The 18,997-nt window shown below is 42.6% G+C and overlaps 1 protein-coding gene across 12 annotated transcripts in view; it reads right to left on the bottom strand.

Moving 5' to 3' along the window:
• Positions 1-2,445: 2,445 nt before the first annotated feature.
• The window catches only part of CPEB3 (cytoplasmic polyadenylation element binding protein 3), a 196,159-nt gene continuing 179,607 nt past the window's right edge, over positions 2,446-18,997 (bottom strand). For 11 of the 12 annotated variants that reach the window (XM_045438209.1, XM_045438211.1, XM_045438208.1 and 8 more), the window contains one exon: positions 4,380-8,267. In XM_045438209.1, coding sequence (XP_045294165.1) covers positions 8,040-8,267 — 228 coding nt within the window. In that variant the 3' untranslated portion in view covers positions 4,380-8,039. Of the gene's footprint in view, positions 8,268-18,997 lie in introns of all 12 variants that reach the window. The other variant, XM_045438199.1, reaches the window with a different exon arrangement.

Here is an 18,997-nt window from a genome sequence, read left to right on the forward strand (position 1 = left end):
GATTTCATTCCACGGTCCGCAACATCGGGTACCGGACAGACTCAGGGTGACTTCCAGTTATCTGTTCTAGTGGCTTCATTCCAGCTATCTGTGGGGACCCCCTGGGTCCCCCAGAGTTGATCTGAAGAGGATTTCAAACTGAAGGCATGTGAGATTCAAAAGAAGAAAACGCAGCTCTGTCAGAGCTTCCCTTACCTGACTAAAGGCACCAACTCCGGAGAGCGAGGCTGCCCTCACCGGCCTCTCCGAGGAAGGTTTCGCTGGTGGGAAAGAAGGCGGGAAGCGCTCACACCTGCATCAACACACCTCATCACAAACTTCCTCATTTCTTCTCCTGCAAACCCGCTCTTTCCTAAAGCCACCATTTGAAGCGCTTTTCTCCCCCTCCCTTTCTTCCATTAAGTTCGGTTAGAAACCCCGCCCCCAATTCATACACCTGGGAGTAGTCTAAATGTATTGAATACCGTAACCCACATCATACGAATAAGCTGTCCTCTCTCCTGTTAATCTGCCTGTCGTCAGTGGATTCCAAGGCTCCTCATCACTGAACCTAAACGGGTAGAGGAAACGGTTTTCTTCTCAACAGCCCGGTGAATAGCAGGTGGGACCCATCAACCGGACTCCCCTCACCCGCTTTCGGGATCATTAACCTATTTTAGCACAGCTGTTCCAGTTAAAATAGAATTTTTAAGTCTTCCAATTTGAGAGTGCCCAAGTGACCCAGGGCTGTGCCAAGGGTCAGGTGCGAAGCCACTCTAGTCCAATTTTAAAGCTGAGTGCTCATCTGTGTTTGCGGATGAGGAGTCCCCCAGCTTTTGGCAGCCAGGGCCCGTCCCGCACACGTGCTCAGCGGGGTTACTATCGAGCCAGGAGGCTGCTTCCGGCGACCGTCAAACAGGCGCGGGGGTGGGGGGCTCCCGATTTCTACCCCTAGAAGTAATAGGCTCCCGCTCACAAAGGCGCCATTACCTTCCCTTCTCCCCCCTCCACTCCCAAGAGTCAGGGCAGCAGAACCTTTTTTGCCAGGGGACGAAGGTGGGGTCCGAGTCAGCCCAGGAGTCTGAAAGTCGTGTTCCATTTGGTAGTGTCGGAGGATATATTTTTAGGAAATCAAATATAAAAGGGACCTGAAACCTAATATTCTTCTGCCTGTTTTGGAGGGGGCTGCAAGAGGGATCCTGAGGTCCAAAGGTCAAGTGCGGCCTGACGGCCAAGCTCCGACTCCGGCCTCCCGCGCCGGTGCCGGGCTCTGGGGCGCTCTGTTGGCGGCGCACGCGGGGCCCGGCGACCCGAGCCGCCCCTCCGGGCGCCGGGGGCAACCGCGCACCGGCTCGGTTTAGCTTACCCGCAGCGCGTGTGCGCGACCGGGCGCCCCGAGGCCGCGGTCCCAGCGGGGACGGAGGTAGCCTGCGGACGCCCTCAGCGGCCCCCCGCCCCTTCCGGGAGCCGAACGCCCCGCGCGGCTCTGCGCGCTCCCGTCGGGGTGGCTCGGCGTGCCGGCTCCGAGCCGCTGCTGGGATCCCCTAGGGGTCCGAGCGCTGCGCCGCCGTAAGTCCCACCGGCGCCTCCGGGCGTCCCCGTACGGCCCTGGGTCGTGGCGGACACCCGGGGAGCTTAAAAACACCGCGCCAGACCCCACCCCAGACCAGTGAAACCAATCTCGGGGGTGGGACGACGCCTGCACCCGCAGTTTCTAAAAGCTCTCCAAGGGATTCTTTCGTGCAGCCACTTGTGATCCATTTTCTAACAAGATTAAATTTAGTGCCTACGAGAGAGCTTCTAGCGCGTCCAAAGGAGATACGGGATTTTAAAGACCCACTTTTCTGAAATGATCAGAGAGAGTCTAGTGTAAAAATTAAGACAAAAGGGGCGTACTTACGTTTTCATTGCCTTTTCTTGATTCTGATTTTGCGGAAAATTGATTTCAAGTGCTGGCATAAAAACCCAACTGCCCCTCTAAAAACCTTGCCTTAAATACACGTGCATTGTGTTAACAAATACCTTCCTGTTTCAAATGTGCTTAAAAAAAAGTGGGTCAGAGGGGCGCCTGGGTGGCGCAGTCGGTTAAGCGTCCGACTTCAGCCAGGTCACGATCTCGCGGTCCGTGAGTTCGAGCCCCGCGTCAGGCTCTGGGCTGATGGCTCAGAGCCTGGAGCCTGTTTCCCATTCTGTGTCTCCCTCTCTCTCTGCCCCTCCCCCGTTCATGCTCTGTCTCTCTGTCCCAAAAGTAAATAAACGTTGAAAAAAAAAAAAAATTTTAAAAAAAAGTGGGTCAGAGAAAAGGCGAATTTTGCATTAATCTGCTGTAATTCGTCCCCCCCCCCCCCCCCCCCCCCCCCCCCCCGCCAAGGCCAATCAAGCACATTCGAATGCGCAAATGTTCCCAGATGCAATCCATTTACTCCAGGCTATTCCTTAGCAAATGCAAAGGATGACAAGCGTCAGTACTTCATACAACTATATTTAATAAGTTGTTATTACAGAAAAAAATGAAGTCCAAACTACAAAGTTTAAGCAGTTGTAAGCAATAGCTGCATTGAGCTCCGTGTGTAGTCACAGTACTGCAGTTCCATACAAGCAATATTAGTCCAAGCCCCAAAGGCGGAAGCTGAGTAAGGGTTACTAGCAAAAACAATCTAAGAGAACAGGTAATAAAAGATACAATACATTTAAAATTAGTTGTTAGTTGAAAAACAAATACAGAGATCTTAGCTGTGAACACTCTAAAAGTTATGTCCATTGTTTTGACAGCAAAAATACAAATACCTAATACTTTATACCCCAACAGAACTATATCCAGAAAAGAAAAAAGAGCAGAAGTTATCCTGTATTAGCACCCGAGTTTTCTACTTGTTGCCATTAATTCCATCATACAAATTTAAACGTCCCCAAATCACATATCCACTTCTTGACCCATTTTGGGGTATAAAGTCAACAGCATTAATTATAAAATACTCTGTGGTAAAATGGAACACTATTGCAGCTGAGATAGAGAAGTTTGGTTATTATAAAAAAAAAAAAAAAAAACAACAGAAAATGTTAGCTGACATACCATACAAACCGGTGGTGAAAAGGCAACAATCCATACAAATAAGCCAGTTTTAACAAAAGGATACTTTTTTTTTTCACTAATCTGTGACTAATCTTTCATTCAAACCTTGCAAGTAGAGATGTCACAATACTCAATATTTAGGTAGGAGCTTTACCCAGTTAAATACCATTTTGTTGCTAATATAATAGATAAAATGAAAACTAGCAGTTATTTGCTAATTGCATAAATGCAGTACACTCTGCATTAGCCCATGCCTCACTAACAAGCTATAAAACACAAGAAATAGGCAGAAATCTAAGCATAATCTTTATACCACTAAGCAAGAATTTTCCAATTTTCTTCTGTTCCTAATCACTTATTTGTAGTTAATGTAAAATTCCGACCAGTAGTACCCAATTTGAGTTAAAATTTAACATCACAACTTGATCTAATCTATATATTATTTACAAAACTGAATACATAGAGCATACCCAAGAGCCAACTCTGGACACACGTTTCTCCAAGTTCTTGATAACCTCGCCTCCGTGGCAACGGAGCCCGAAGAGGCCATCAAGGACTAGTAGAAACACACCATCCGTCTAGAGCAAGTCATTGAATGTTCTGTTTACGCAACACCAGTTTTGCAGTTGTAGAACTTTTTTAGCATGTTTTAATTTTAGGTGCCGTGACAATGACACGCTGCCTCAGCAGCACAGCTTCAAGGTGAGGTGGGTGGCGGAAAAGAAGCGGGAGGGCAGAGAGATCATGCTTGGAATGGCCGGATGTTGCCATGGTAAGGGACAAACAAGGGGCACCATCACAGGGGGCAGGTGGGGTGGTGGAGGAAGACGAAGTCTGAGACTGGCCATAGACAGTGGTGACGTCCGAGTGTGCCTCCTCAGCACGCTGCCGGCACCGGCCAGGGAGGGAGGTCAGGGAAGACCCCGCCACCCAAGTCTAACTACACAGAAGGTGGCGCCCTCTCTGCGGCTTCCTTCCCCCTTCAGTCGTCACCACTGTAAATGCCTGGGCAGAAGGCACCGTCTCACACAGGGACAGCAGTTGGTGGCCGATCTCTCCCTCTCTCTCTCACACACACGCATGCACGCACGCACACAGGACACAATGAAGAGTTAGAGGGGAAAAACAATGAATCATTCTGTTGACCTAGCCGGGTTTTCAACCTGGTGGTGTTTCGGTGGGGGTGACTCCATTATCAGGGCCCCGGATCTGACTGCACCTGGTGTTGTATAAATCCACTGTGACATCCCTAGAGAACTGTACTGTGACATCCCTAGTCTTACACTAAACCACTGGAATAAAGGAAAAGGCTTGTCAAAATCTCACATGTTCTGCTCATTCTGTCATTTTATTACCCAATTATCCATTACATTTTCCAATCACTTTACATAACCAACCATGTTCATCGTTGTCACACTATTGTAAACCACATCAGCAAGTTAATACATAAAGCTTTGCATTTCAAAAAACTAGACACTTTAGTAACAATATTACAAAGGTTTTAGCTTCAAAAATAACTGAAAATGAAAAAAATAAACTTTTAAAGAATTAGCATCATAAAATTAATTTATTCCAAGTAAAAATACAAAATAATATTATGACATTGACCAGATATGAAAGTCCCTCCCAGAAACAACTCTATTAATGATTGAGAAAGCACTCCTTAAAGAAAATACGAAATAAAATGAAAAATATGTAAATATGTTTAATTTTTTTCTTAGCAAAAAATCTTTCTAAAAATAACAATGAAAATTTGTCTCAGTACAAAGGCTACATTACTATTGAAAAAATACCAGCATGAAGAAAAGGTACATATTTGACAGTAGAAAAATGATTTCAGTGAATCACAATGTCTAAAGTTTGCAATGAAAATAAATCTGCAATAAAGATTTATGCCTTTTTTCTTTTCTTTTTTTTTCTATTTTTTATACAAACAGTACAAACAGTATTGCACATAACAACAAATAGTCGAGGTTAGGTTATAGCCTTCAAAAAATCGACTAGTTCAAGTGTCACGTCAAGGAAAGGCCACAACAGGACCTGTGATACCCAGGGGCTTCCCAGTCAAGTTGCAGGTCAGAACACCTCTGTGTTTTAAAAAATAATTTTTTTTGAAGGACCCTCTCTTTTAATATAACATTAACAACTTGGGGGGCACATTTATTTACAAAACAAAAGGGAACATGTTATAATTTAATAAACTAAAAAAGTTCTCTTTAAAAAAATACAAACAGAAGAACTCTTTCACAATCCTGGTCAGTCGTGCACAATCAACGCTTGATTATAAATATACAAATGAAGGGAAAGTAGTTTCCACCATCTATCCACAAACTTTCAGCACCAAAGGGAGTTTATTCTTTGTAACCTATTCTTGGTGACCATGGTTCTCACCTTCCCGTCAGCTTCCCGCTGTACAAGCTTCCAGCTTTTTTTTTTTTTTTTTTTTAAATCTCAGTGTTGTTTTAGTACATGAAAGAGGGGTGCTTCTTCAAAAAGTTTTGCTTCTTCCACATAATTAGGTAGATTTCTGTAGGTTAGATATGATCTTTAATATTATAGTTATAAAGCTCTAACTTCTTCATTTTCAAAAAACACAAATAAGCATGAAAAAAATAAAGTTACCATCTGTTAAATCATTTTTCTTGCAGAATTAAATTAATATATATTTTTCTGAATAAACTTACTTAGAAAATATCATTTTCTTTCCTATATTTCAAAATTGAGGTATTGCAAAAGATCATGTCAGTCAGAAAGCATGCCTTTTTCCTTAAAAACAAACAAACAAAAAAATCTTCAGCCAACTTTTGAAAACTGTCTAGAATACAAAAAGTAGTAGTGCATAACAAAATTTCTTGTACAGATGAAAAAAAACCACCAACATAGAAAAAAAAACAACAACAAAACAAACAAACAGAAAACCACAGCTGGGCTGGAAAAAAGCAATTATTACCAAAAAGCCCAGAGGTAACTTCAAAAGGGGAGAATTCTAATAAGCATTTTTAATCCAGTAAAAAACTATTTTGTTTTTCCTTTTTGAAAACAAACTATAGCTTGAAAGCTGGTAATTGCAACTAAACACTGGAGAAACACAACAAAACAAAAACAAGCCATATTAACTTAAGAGACAGGACAAGGACATCACAGCACATAAAAACACAGCGACTTAAATCTATTCTGCAGTGTCATATCCAGTCAGATTGTCCCCAGAACTCTAAAACATAGGAAGAAGATAAAAAAAAAAAAAAAGAAAAAAGAAAAAAGAAAAAAGATTTTACATAGTCTCACAATCATTGTGTGTGTTTATATATTACTATCTGCAGCCCAAGAGTGAAGGCTAAAAAAATGTCCACGGTAGTACTAGCAGGCCTTAGTTCTATTCAAGCTTTACAGGATAAATCCAGGGAATTAAGTAGTTACTTTCTCACCCAGACAACCAGCCCTGCCCAGGCCGTCTTATTGTGGATAGACATTTCTTTAGCATCGCCATCACGCAACTTTCTTAAAATGTGCCTAGCTTGTCAATCTGACAACTTATCTCTATATACTGTATATATTCCTAGTGTTTGTAAGCTAAGATGAGCTCTTTGGTTTTCTGGACAAGGTCTGAAGCTATGTAAAATGGTGCAAGCACTAGGAGGTTGTAACTAAGAGCTCATGTGTTAGTTAATAATATACCAGTTATGAACTGTCAAGTTCGTTAATGTCTGACACAGAGGCTTTAAACAGTTAAGTTTGATCACAGTTAGACATAATCACTTTACTATATAAAATAAATTGCACAATATATAACAGAGCACCGCAAAGTACTTCATCTACCGTCCACAAATTTGCTTTAAGATATCCTACACCTAGGTTTTATATTGGTTGTAATATAGGTCATTCTGTTATGGGCTCTTCCTAGTTCAGAAGCATTCCATTTATTGAGGCATGCCTTCCTCCAGTCAATTACCAATTCTTTGAGTGAAAAAAAACTTTTAAAAAAATCAGTATTTTATAGCTTATATAGATTCTTAATTTGTGCATTGTGGGAAGGTTTTATACTAGACATTGGATATAAAATTTATTGCATGCAGCAACCTGATTAAGTAAACATGCATTCAGAAATAGTGACCTTCCGTTGAAGCTTTCTGTAGTCTATTCTGATCTCCTTTCGGCAGCTGATTCTATCCCTAAATCACAGAAGTGTGTTGTTGGGTTTTTTTTAAATTGATACCTTAGCCTGAAGAGAGTATTATGGTATTAATAATACCATCTTAATAGCAGCAAAAGCTATTGCAGCATAAATTTACATAACACTAAAAGATCTAACCAAAATCCTCAGCAAAACAAAATCAAACATGAAGGAAAAATAAAGATTCAGCTTATGAGGTATCCTTACATGTCAAAATAGAAAACTAAAGGCCTATTTTCATGAAGGGTTACCCTTACTCTAAATGACCCCAACTAATGATTGCTGAATTGTTGTGAAGTTTTTGCTACATCTGCCACCTACTCACGAGTATTGCCTTTGGTAAGTCTTCTCCTAGGGGCGACTCTCTAAGTTTCTGAAAATAAGTGCATGCTCCAGTTCAAAAACAATTGGAACAACAACAACAACAACAACAACAACAACACAACAACAACAACGTACAACAGCAAAAAAAAAAAAAAAAAAAAAAAAATCACAGACATCAACCTGATGGCCGCTGATGAGAATGGCAGTCTACGAGTGACAAATCAGGGGTGAGAAATTAAGGTACCAAGCAGACAAAGGTGTGAATCAAAGTGCAAATCAGTACCGTTATACACTCTGCAATTCTGCATTATACTGGACACTGAGTTCAGTAATATGACTGTAAATAATAGTAATAATAAAAAGACCCATTTCTTCTTTAAAAATCGAGAACGAATGCACAGATTTCCAGAACACTGTAAGCCCTGAGGCAGTGCCCTCTCTTTTCCCTCCTTGTTATCTACTCCAGTACTTGTGGCTGGGTCTGCCCTGGGCTCAGCTCCAGCGGAACGGGACGTGCCGAGGGCGGTCGCCTCCCTCCTTCACCAGCGGTTTGTGGAACTCCCGCCCGGCGCGGGAGTGTATGCTCGCCCAGCAGTATTCGCAGTAATACTGCAGACAGGTGACGTTGGCACAGAAGAACGGGGCAAACTTCCCACCACAGCGCGTGCCCTGGCACTCATCACACATCTGATCATCCAGCACATATGGCTTCACTTCCACCTGGACCCAAAGAGGAAAGACAGGAAAAACTGTTTAGCAAAGCTTCCTCATGTTTCTTTCTTTGAGACTTTACGATACAGCTTAATGACGTGTGTCAGTCAGACAAAGGGGTGAACCAGAGTGCAAATCAGTACTCCGAACTCAGTAGCTCGATTTACAGCTTGTGTGATCACAGGCGAATTCTTAACCTGTCTCTGTGCTTTTGTGTGCTCTATCCATGTATCTGTGAAGCGGGCACACTTTATACCCAGACACACACACACACACACACACACACACACACACACACACACACACACATTTGTGTGTCTGCAAAACGGGTACAGCGTCTGCCTCCCAGGGTACTGGTGAGGATTAAGAGAGGTAGTATATAGGGGTGCCTGGGTGGCTCAGTCAGTTAAGTGTCCAACTTCAGCTCAGCTCATGATCTCACAGCTCATGGGTTTGAGCCCCGCGTTGGGCTCTGTGCTGACAGCTCGGAGCCTGGAGCCTGCTTCAGATTCTGTCTCCCTCTCTCTCTGCCCCTCCCCTGCTCGTACTCTGTCTCTCTCAAAAATAAACATTTAAAAAAGAATAAAAATAAATTTTAAAAAATAAGAGAGGTAGTGTATGTAAAAGCACACGAGCTGAGTCCTGAAGGCCAGGCAGCACCTGGCCACGTGGGACGAGAGAGAGCAGGTCAGGGAGAGGCAGCAGCTGGGACAAAGCGCATAGGCCCTCGAAGGCAGGGCACAGAGTTGGGGACTGGTTTGGTGGCAGCCAGGCTGGGGGGGAAGAGTCACACTGGCTCCCAGAGCAGGCTGAGCTGTGATACTACAGTCAGGCTCTGGGCCTCAGTGTTTTACTGACAAGGCTTCCCAAAGTCTAACATCCCAATACCGTATACAGCAGACTGGAGGGGAAAGCGGAGGGGGCCAGTGAAATATTAGCTACAATAATAATTAGACTTTACACTTTTTTGGACTTTATTGCCTTAATTTCCCCCCAAAACTGGAAGCTTCAATAGAGAACAGCTTTTCATCACAGCCCTTTAGGGCGTGTTTTATAATTTAAACGAAGCAATGCTGGGTATGTGGAAACCAGAAGCAAGGGAGAACAGAGTTACTGGAGTTTTCCCCAGGTCCCCTTCCTAGGATCTCAGACAAGGGACATCATTCAGGTTTTTATCTCAAATGTTAGAAATCAGCATGAAGGTGGCAAGTCCGTGATCAGCCCCTTCCCACATAGCCCCCCGGGCCACTGTGGGGAAGAGCCACTGCTGTGGCTACAGAGGCAAGGACCTATGGCTTCGTGACGGGGGCTAACTGCCTGGCGATTCAAGATGCTTCTGGGTGTAGCCAGGAGTTTCTAGCAGGACACAAGGCAGGTGCGGGAGAGGGGCAGCAGGGTGGACAGCGTGGGGCAGGTGGCAAAGAGGGCTGACCTAGAATTGGACACTCTACTTTTCCTGGCTCTCCTCCCCTTTGGAGAGTCGTCTGCTGGCCTCCTCTAGCCTTGGGCTCCAGTGCACAGGCCGGTCGGCCAGCCAGCCAGCCACTCCTTGGAAGATCCACCTGAGAAGACCTGTATCGGCTCCCGGTTACTCAGGGGGAAATGTCCTCACTCTGACTCTAGTTCCCTCCCTCCAGTTTCCCCCTCCTCAACCTGACAAGTTAGTGAAGGGGCTTCTGAAAATCTCTTGCCTTGATCTCTGCATCATAATTAAAACTGTGGTAGCTCTGGGTTCACCTGCCTGGGTTTGGACCTAGGCCATAGTAGTAGCTGTGCAAGTTTCTCTTACGTGAGGCCACTCTGAGCCCGTTTCCTCATCTATACACTGGGGGAGAAGAATGCACACTTGATAGGGTTCCTATGAAGATTAAATGAGTTAAATAACACAAAGCACACAGAACAGGCATGGCATACCCCAAGCATGACACCTGAGTCTCAGTCCTGCTGCCTCCACACTATTCCTGGCCGTCCCACCTCATACTGACAGCCTCTACACTGGCCACAGAGCTCCAGGCCTGTCCTGGCTCAATTCTACTATGAACCTGCTGATATTTCAATGAATCTACTTCCACAATGTTCCTCTCCTGGTCCCAAGCCATTCGAATTCTCCACCGCAGGGCGCCTGGGTGTCTCAGTTGGTTAAGCATCTGACTCTGGATTTTGGCTCAGGTCACAGACTCACGGTTTGTGAGTTGGAGTCCCGCCCTGGGCTGGACGCTGGCAGCGTGGAGCCTGCTTGGGATGCTGTCTCTCCCTCTCTCTGCCCGTCCCTGGCTCTGTCTCTTTAAATAAATAAACTTAAAAAAATTTTTTTTATTAAAAAATGTTATCAAAAAGTCTCTTTGTGCTAGACTTGAATCTCCTTAATTGCTCTTTTCATATTTGTATGTATTATAAAAGGCTACTGTCTTTCTTGAAGTGAACAATCCTCTGCCTATTTTTAAATTGTACTCTTTTTGTTGTTGAGTTATAAGAGTTCTTTATATGTACTAGATACGAGACTTTTATCAGATATATGATTTGCTAATATTTTCTATTTTGTAACCTGTTTTTCTTTCTTGACAAGGTCCTTTGATGCACAAAAGTTTTTAATTTTGATGAAGTTCAATTTACCTTTTTATGGTTTCAGCTTCTGTATTTAGGTTGATTTTTAGTAAATTCTGTATTTAGTGTGAGGCCAGGGTCCAACTTCATTCTTTTGCATGTGGACATCTTGTTGCCCCAGCACCATTTGTTGAAGAGACTTTTCTTTACCCGTGAATGGTACTGGCAACCTTGTCAAATATCAATTACAAGCCCAGCCTTCCTTAACTATTTCAGTCCCACAGGGAGCTACTCCTTCTTCCTTTAAAAAAAATTTTTTTTAATATGTATTTTTGAGAGAGGGAGAGAAAGAGCATGCAGGAGGGACAGAGAGTGGACACAGAATCTGAAGCAGGCTCCAGGCTCTGAGTTGTCAGCACAGAGCCCAACATGGGGCTCGAACTCACAAACCAGGAGATCATAACATGAGCCAAAGTCAGACGTTTAGCCAACTGAGCCACCCAGGTGCCCCAGCTCCTTCCTCCTTTGAATTTAACACTCCATATTGCTCCTCTGGCATTTCCTATCTATAGTCCTGCCTTGGTCAGCATCTCTCCTGAGCTTCAAACAATTTGAGGACAGAGTCCTGGAGCAAGACACGATACTGGCAGGCCCACTATCCTAGAAGGAGGTGGAAGGAAGAAGGTGGTCTACAAAGATTGTGGACCTCTGGGGGAATGGAGCTATTAGCTTGTAAGAGTATATCTAATCTGGCCTGATCTCCCTACATCTGAATGCCAAGAGGGAGTCAAACCGGTGGAATAAATCCCCTCTGCCCTGAAGCTCGAGGCCTACTGGTGAAGGCAGGGCATTCAGGGAACTGGAAGCATCCTGCTTTTCCACCTTCAGTCCATGAGCTTGGGACCACTTTGCTTCTACCACCCTAGAGATACCTATACTCAGCGTGTTCCAGCAACCAGATGTGATCCCCAATAAGCCTCGGTCAGGGAGAGAACTGGTCTCAACAAATAGCATTCACACTCAGCAGAAGAGAGCTGCTGGAGGAGAAAGACGAAAGCCATTTATAATACATACAAATATAAAAAGAGCACACACGGAGATTAAAATCTAGCATAAAGGAGACACCCTAGGTGTAAAAATGGTATTGTAGTTATATGGGTTTTCCCCTCCCCCCCCCTTTTTTTAAGAGCTTAATTTTTTTAAACTGAGGTTAAAGTCATCAAAAATTAACCATTTTCAAGTGAACAATCCATGGGCATTTAATCTAGTCACAGTGTTAGGTAACTACTGCCTCCATCTAGTTCCAAAACATTGTCATCACCCCAAAAGGAAACCTTGTACTCCCAATTTTGTGTTTTAAAGAACTCCTTTCCTAAATATACATACTGAATTATTTAACTGAATTATTTCAGGATGAAATTATATGACCTGGGATCTACTTCAAAATAACCTGGGGTGAGGATGAGAAAGTGGGTAGAGATGTAGATGAAACAAGATTGGCCAAAAGTTAATGACTTTTGAAACTGGATGATAGGAACACTGCATGTTGACAACTGTAACTGGATGATGGGGTTCATTAAAACATTCTCTGTACTTTCGTACGTATTCAAACTTTTTTACGATGAAGAAGTTAAAACATCTAACCCATAATTTTTTCAGGATCCACACAGGAGTGAAAACATGGTATCTGTCCTTCTCTGTATGACTTATTTCACTTAGCATAACACTCTCCAACCAATTTGACAATAAATTTCATATTAAAAAAAATAAACCATAATTTTTTGACTAAGTTATCAGCTGAACTGAAGACAGGATAATCACTGCTGAGGTCCAGTTTAGTGGCCTAGAAGGTCAAGTGGTAGGCATATTTCAAAGCTCTGAGAAAAAAATGATTTCAAGTAGTAAAAGCAAAGATGTAAAATTTTAGAATAGATTCAGGAGAACCTAACAGACGAATAACAAAAGTTCCAGAAGAAGGAATAATAAAGGGAAAAGTAATAAGCTGACAAGAGCCCTGAAACTGCATATCAAAAATACCACCAGGTTCCGTCTGGACTGATGAGAAAAAAATATATACCACCAGGCAGATCCTGCTAAAATTTGCAGCTAAAATTTTAGAATTCTAAAGGTAAACGGAGGGGGCGCCTGGGTGGCTCAGTCACTTAAGCGTCCAACTTGGGCTCAGGTCATGATCTTGCAGTTCCTGTGGAGTTCGAGCCCCACATCAGGCTCTGCACTGGTGGTGAGGAGCCTGCTTGGGATGGATGGATGGATTCATTCATTCTCTCTCTCTCCCTCTCTCTCTGCCCCTGCCCTACTTGTGCTCTTTCTCTCTCAAAATAAATAAATAAACTTAAAATAAATTTTTAAAAAAATAACACAGTTAAAGAGAAAAATGTTAACATGCTTTGAAGTGAAAAGAGCTAGTTATTTCTGCTACTAAGGATGGAAAGAAAACAGGCTGGCATCAGACTTCTCACTGGTAACGCTGGAAGTCAGAACACCAAGGATTACTATTTATTAGTCTGAGAGAAAAAGACATGTTCCTCAAATTCTGTATCTAGTCAAGGTATTGTTTCTGTGTCAAGAAGACTTATAAGAAAATTAGTAGCCTAATGCATTCTAGCAATAAAAATGGAGAAAATATTCTATTCACAAGTGTAACAAAAGTGATCAATTACTCAGAATGAACCAAACCATAAAGACGTAAGACCTATATAAAATGTAAAAAAAAGAAAATAGTCTTAAAAAACACCCAAACTAACTAGGTCTATATGTACAAATTATAGGTAAGTCAGACCCTGTAGATAAGAACTAGAAACCTAGAAGTTTCAAGCTTTATTTTTATGTAAAAATAAAACATGTTTAAGTGGCAAATGATACCGTAAAAAAAGTCAATAGGCAAATGATGGATTTGGAAAAAAACTGCAGACTATAATTCATACCATACAAAGAACTCTTAAAAACTGGTAAGAAAAAGACCTACAACACAGTGGAAATGGGTAGACAGTAATTCACATAAGAATTTGCAGCAATCCACATTAAAAAATGTTCACATTAGTAGTCAGGAAAAAGAAAATTAATTATGGCTTTATTCTCATCAGATCAGCAAACACCTAAAAGAGGTGATTACTACTTATCACTTGTGGATAGAAATGTGAATTGGCACAACATTTAAAAAAAATGTTTATTTATTTTGAGAGAGAGAGGGAGAGAGAGGGAATGTGCGAGGGGCAGAGAGAGAGGGAGGAAGAGAATCCCAAGCAGACTCCACACCTTGGAGCCTGACGTGGGGCTCAATGTCACAACAGTGAAATCATGGTGTGAGATGAAGTCAAGAGCTGGGCGCTTAACCAACTGAGCCACCCAGGTGCTCCCTTTAAAAAATTTTTTTTAATGTTTATTTATTTTTGAGAGAGAGACAGTGTGAGGAGGGGAGGGGCAGTGGGAGAGGGAGACACAGAATCTGAAGCAGGCTCCAGGCTCTGAGCTGTCAGCAGAGTCCAGCCTGGGGCCTGAACTCACAAACTGTGAGATCATGACCTGAGCTGAAGTCAGACGCTCAACCAACTGAGACACCCAGGTGCCCATTTTTTTTTTATTAAAAAATTTTTTTTTAACATTTTATTTTTAAGTAATCTGTACTTCCAGTGTGGGGCTCGAACTCAAAACCCTGAGATCAAGAGTTGCACACTCTAGGGGCGCCTGGGTGGCGCAGTCGGTTAAGCGTCTGACTTCAGCCAGGTCACGATCTCGCGGTCCGTGAGTTCGAGCCCCGCGTCGGGCTCTGGGCTGATAGCTCAGAGCCTGGAGCCTGTTTCCGATTCTGTGTCTCCCTCTCTCTCTGCCCCTCCCCCGTTCATGCTCTGTCTCTCTCTGTCCCAAAAATAAATAAAAACGTGGAAAAAAAATTAAAAAAAAAAAAAAAAAGAGTTGCACACTCTAGTGACTGAGCCAGCCGGGTGCCCCTGAATTGGTACATTTTAATTTTGTTTAATTTAATTTTAATTTTAATTTTAGAGAGAGAGAGAGAAAGAGAAAGAGAGAGAGAGAGAGAGAGAGAGAGAGAAAGCAAGAGAGAGAGAGAATCTCAAACAGGCTCCCCACAATGTGGGGCTCAACCTCATGACCCTGAGATCAAGAGTCCGACGCCTAACTGAGCCAACCAGGTGCCGCGGTACAATGTTTTTAAAAAGCAAACTAGCAAATTGTTAAAATTAAAACTATATACACTCTTTGGCCCAATAATTCCATTGCTGGTTGTTGTTAATGCTATTATCCCAATGCTTGGAAATATAACCCCAGATGAGAGGATACATATAAAGAATATTTATTGCAGAACTGTCCATGATGGTAAAAAAAAAAAAAAAAAAAAAGTAGAAAAAAAAGTAAGTGTCCACCTATAGAAGAATGAATAAAATGTGGTACATCTACCCCATAAAATATCATGCAGCCATGAACAAGACTGAATTAATGCTCTACCTGTTGATTTAAAAGGATTTCCACAATATAGGGATGTTAAGATCAAGTGGAATGATGGATACAAACACTCACTGCAAGTGTAAAAACACTGAACAAACAAATGTAAGGTCAAGTAATAGGTTTGTGCTGATATCTGAAAATGTAATATGAATAAAACTGCACGTTCCGTCTATTCAGGCATCCAGCTGAGCTCGGCAACAATGTTCCTTAACAACTAAGGAGTTCTGATGGATGTAGTCAACACAATACCTAGGCAGATAAGTCCTGAAACTCCACAGTCATGGCTCCTGGCCAGAGGTACACAGTATGCCTTATTTAATCAGCTTCCTTAGAGAATAATGGATTCCTCATAGGTTACTTTTCCAGAGAGCATTTTTCCTTTTCAGTGCTCAAACATCTTGAATTTTGAGGGTTTTTTTTCATGGAAGTCTTCCTAAAATGTACTATTTATTCTGCCCCATCTGAAGCATGGGGCATTATGAATGTCTTTTAGAGTAGTGCCAGGTAAATCAATGCAGGGGGCAGTTTTCACTTTTTTCTGTCGTCCCCTTTAAAACTTGTCAGTCTGGGGGCGCCTGGATGGCTCAGTCGGTTGAGCAGCCGACTTCGGCTCAGGTCATGATTTCATGGTTCGTGGGTTCGAGCCCCGTGTCGGGCTCTGTGCTGACAGCTTGGAGCCTGGAGCCTGCTTCGGATTCTGTGTCTCCCCTCTCTCTCTGCCCCTCCCCCGCTCATGCTCTGTCTCTCAAAAGTTAAGATTAAAAAATAAAATTTAAAACTTGTCAGTCTGCAATCACTTCTAATAATGCTTTCGATGACCCTTTATAAATTCGCAACTTCCAACTTTTTTTAAATCAAAGCTTTAAAATTTTTAAATGTTTATTTACTTAAAAAATTTTTAAATGTTTATTTATATTTGAGGCAGGGGGAGGGGCAGAGGGAGATGGGAGACAGAATCCAAAGCAGGCTATGGGCTCTGAAATGTCAGTCAGCGCAGAGCCCAACACAGGGCACCTCAGTGGCTCCATCAGTTAAGCATCTGACTTCAGCTCACGTCATGATCTCACTGTAAAGCCAGTTTTAGCACCTGCATGAAGGTGTTGATCCAAAGAGTAGAGGCTTGCCCAGAAGATAAGACATACACAATGACTCAAAACGATTCACAAACACAGATGTGCATGTTGGCTACCACACCATCTGAAAGGGCAAAAGTCAAGCAGCATCTCTAACAATTTAGATCAACAGAGAGAAGTAGATGTGTGAAGGACATTGGTAGGTATTCCTATGCCAAAGAGTGATTTTTGTCTCAAGTGGATTCACTCATACGGAATGCCTGGTTTTTGTAAGCCATCATATTAAAAACTGAAATACAATGGAGAATAAGATGTAGTTCTTCCCTAATATAATTTATGATCTGAGAGTTTCTTAAAGGCACTCCCAAACCATTTGTAACTTTCGCCTTACCTGAATGCTATTTACTATTACACGATGTTTTATTTGACTATCCACATTAATCCTATTCTTCCCAATAACAGATATGTAGCTACTAAATTGAAAATGTGTTTCTCGGGGCGCCTGGGTGGCGCAGTCGGTTAAGCGTCCGACTTCAGCCAGGTCACGATCTCGCGGTCCGTGAGTTCGAGCCCCGCGTTGGGCTCTGGGCTGATGGCTCAGAGCCTGGAGCCTGTTTCCGATTCTGTGTCTCCCTCTCTCTGCCCCTCCCCCGTTCATGCTCTGTCTCTCTCTGTCCCAAAAATAAATGAACGTTGAAAAAAAAAAATTAAAAAAAAAAAAAAAAAAAAAAGAAAATGTGTTTCTCTATTAATCGCCTAAATCATCCGGAGTATCAATAAGCTGTAACACATGGAGACACTAATCTACTGGGATATTACTGATCTACACTCCATTATTATTTTTTTTTTTAATTTTTTTTTTCAACGTTTTATTTATTTTTTTGGGACAGAGAGAGACAGAGCATGAACGGGGGAGGGGCAGAGAGAGAGGGAGACACAGAATCGGAAACAGGCTCCAGGCTCTGAGCCATCAGCCCAGAGCCTGACGCGGGGCTCGAACTCACGGACCGCGAGATCGTGACCTGGCTGAAGTCGGACGCTTAACCGACTGCGCCACCCAGGCGCCCCTACACTCCATTATTAAAGTCCAAATACTACAGTTCTATGCAGAACCAGTCATATCATGAAATAGACCCTCTGCTTCAAAGGGATTTACAGGTATAGGAGATGAAAACTTCCTACAAGGAGATAGCTGGATTCCACGCATCTAATGGAGATGACCATGCCCACGGATTCTGATGAATGCGTGCAATTATTCATGAACTGTGATAACCAATAAGGATAAGAAGGACTGACGTGGAACCTGGATAAGTGGCTATAAGATGGATAAGGGAAATAATATATTTAGAATGATATAGGCAAAGAGAAAGCCATACTTGAACACACTGTTCTCAATGTTGACATTGTTTTGTATCTAACAAGCTAGAGAAAATATTTCTGTCTGCAGCTTTTTTGATATCAGTCAACAAAATGACTTCCCGATATAAATAAAGCAATGACGAAATAGCTCTTGGTGGCAGAGAGGACATACCTAGGGAGAAAAGAAATGATTTACAGATCCAAAATTCCCTCTCCTTGGACCCGAAATGTTGTAGTAATGAGAAGGGGGACAGAAGTCAAGGTTAAGCTTGGTTTGAATGATGTGCTAAATGTCCTATTAAGAACAGCTAAAGAAAGGCCCTGCCATAGTCTGTCCAGTGGTGACAGGGACAATCAAATTAAGTCTGTCAGATACGCAGCCACCCCAAGGCAGGTGAGACACGCTTACAGAGGGCTGGAAGTCGAGTAGAAGCAAGATTTTAGATAATGGAGTCACAGTGGACAAACTGGAGAAAGAGGTGAAACTTAACAGGGACATACGTAAAGGCTTGCTCAGAAGTGAGGTAGGCCATTTCTTATCTGGAGCAACATGCTTCCTGGAAAAACCATTTTATTCGGTGTACTAACACTTTTAAATACTATGTGCTCCTAATGTCCTTGGCATGTGTCACAGAGTACATCTATCCATGCCTAAAAACCATAGTAACCTCATTAACATTCCCACTAAACATAGTGTCTTTACAGCTGCTAAAGCAGGTCCTCTACCAGCAGGCAATACTAAGATTGTTTGGACATAAATTTTTCGTTTTCCAACTGACTATGAGCTGGAATCCTGCTGTTTAGAAAGCAGATGACAGATGCCTAGGAAATTAAAGCAGCAATGTGAAAATGGCTTTTCCTTAGCAACAAAGTCATCCACAACCTTCCAGATATAGCAAATATTCACAGTTATTAATTTTAGAAGCAATCTGGGGTAGATTAAACAAAAACATACGTGAAGCGGTTTGAACTTTCTTTTTACCTTTCAGAGGATGGGACTTACTACTTTTCATATTCTCAAGTGTGAGGAGAAGAAAGGTTTTAAATCGTCCTTGTGCTTTTTCCATAGTTCCGAGAATGCTTATGTTGCCACCTTTGCCATGTTTACAGAGTGCACAGAGATCTAAGAGGGCTCTGTCTGGCCTTAAGGTGACGTCTTCATGAAACAAAGAAGGGCCACCTGACAGGCTCCCACACAATCCATAGACTGACCCCCGAGCCTGGTTCTCTTCTATGCTGTTTGGGAATGGGGCTGGAGGTGAGGATATAAATCAGCCCCAA

This window comes from Leopardus geoffroyi, chromosome D2 (genome assembly GCF_018350155.1).
Source record: "Leopardus geoffroyi isolate Oge1 chromosome D2, O.geoffroyi_Oge1_pat1.0, whole genome shotgun sequence".
NCBI classification, from domain to species: domain Eukaryota; kingdom Metazoa; phylum Chordata; class Mammalia; order Carnivora; family Felidae; genus Leopardus; species Leopardus geoffroyi.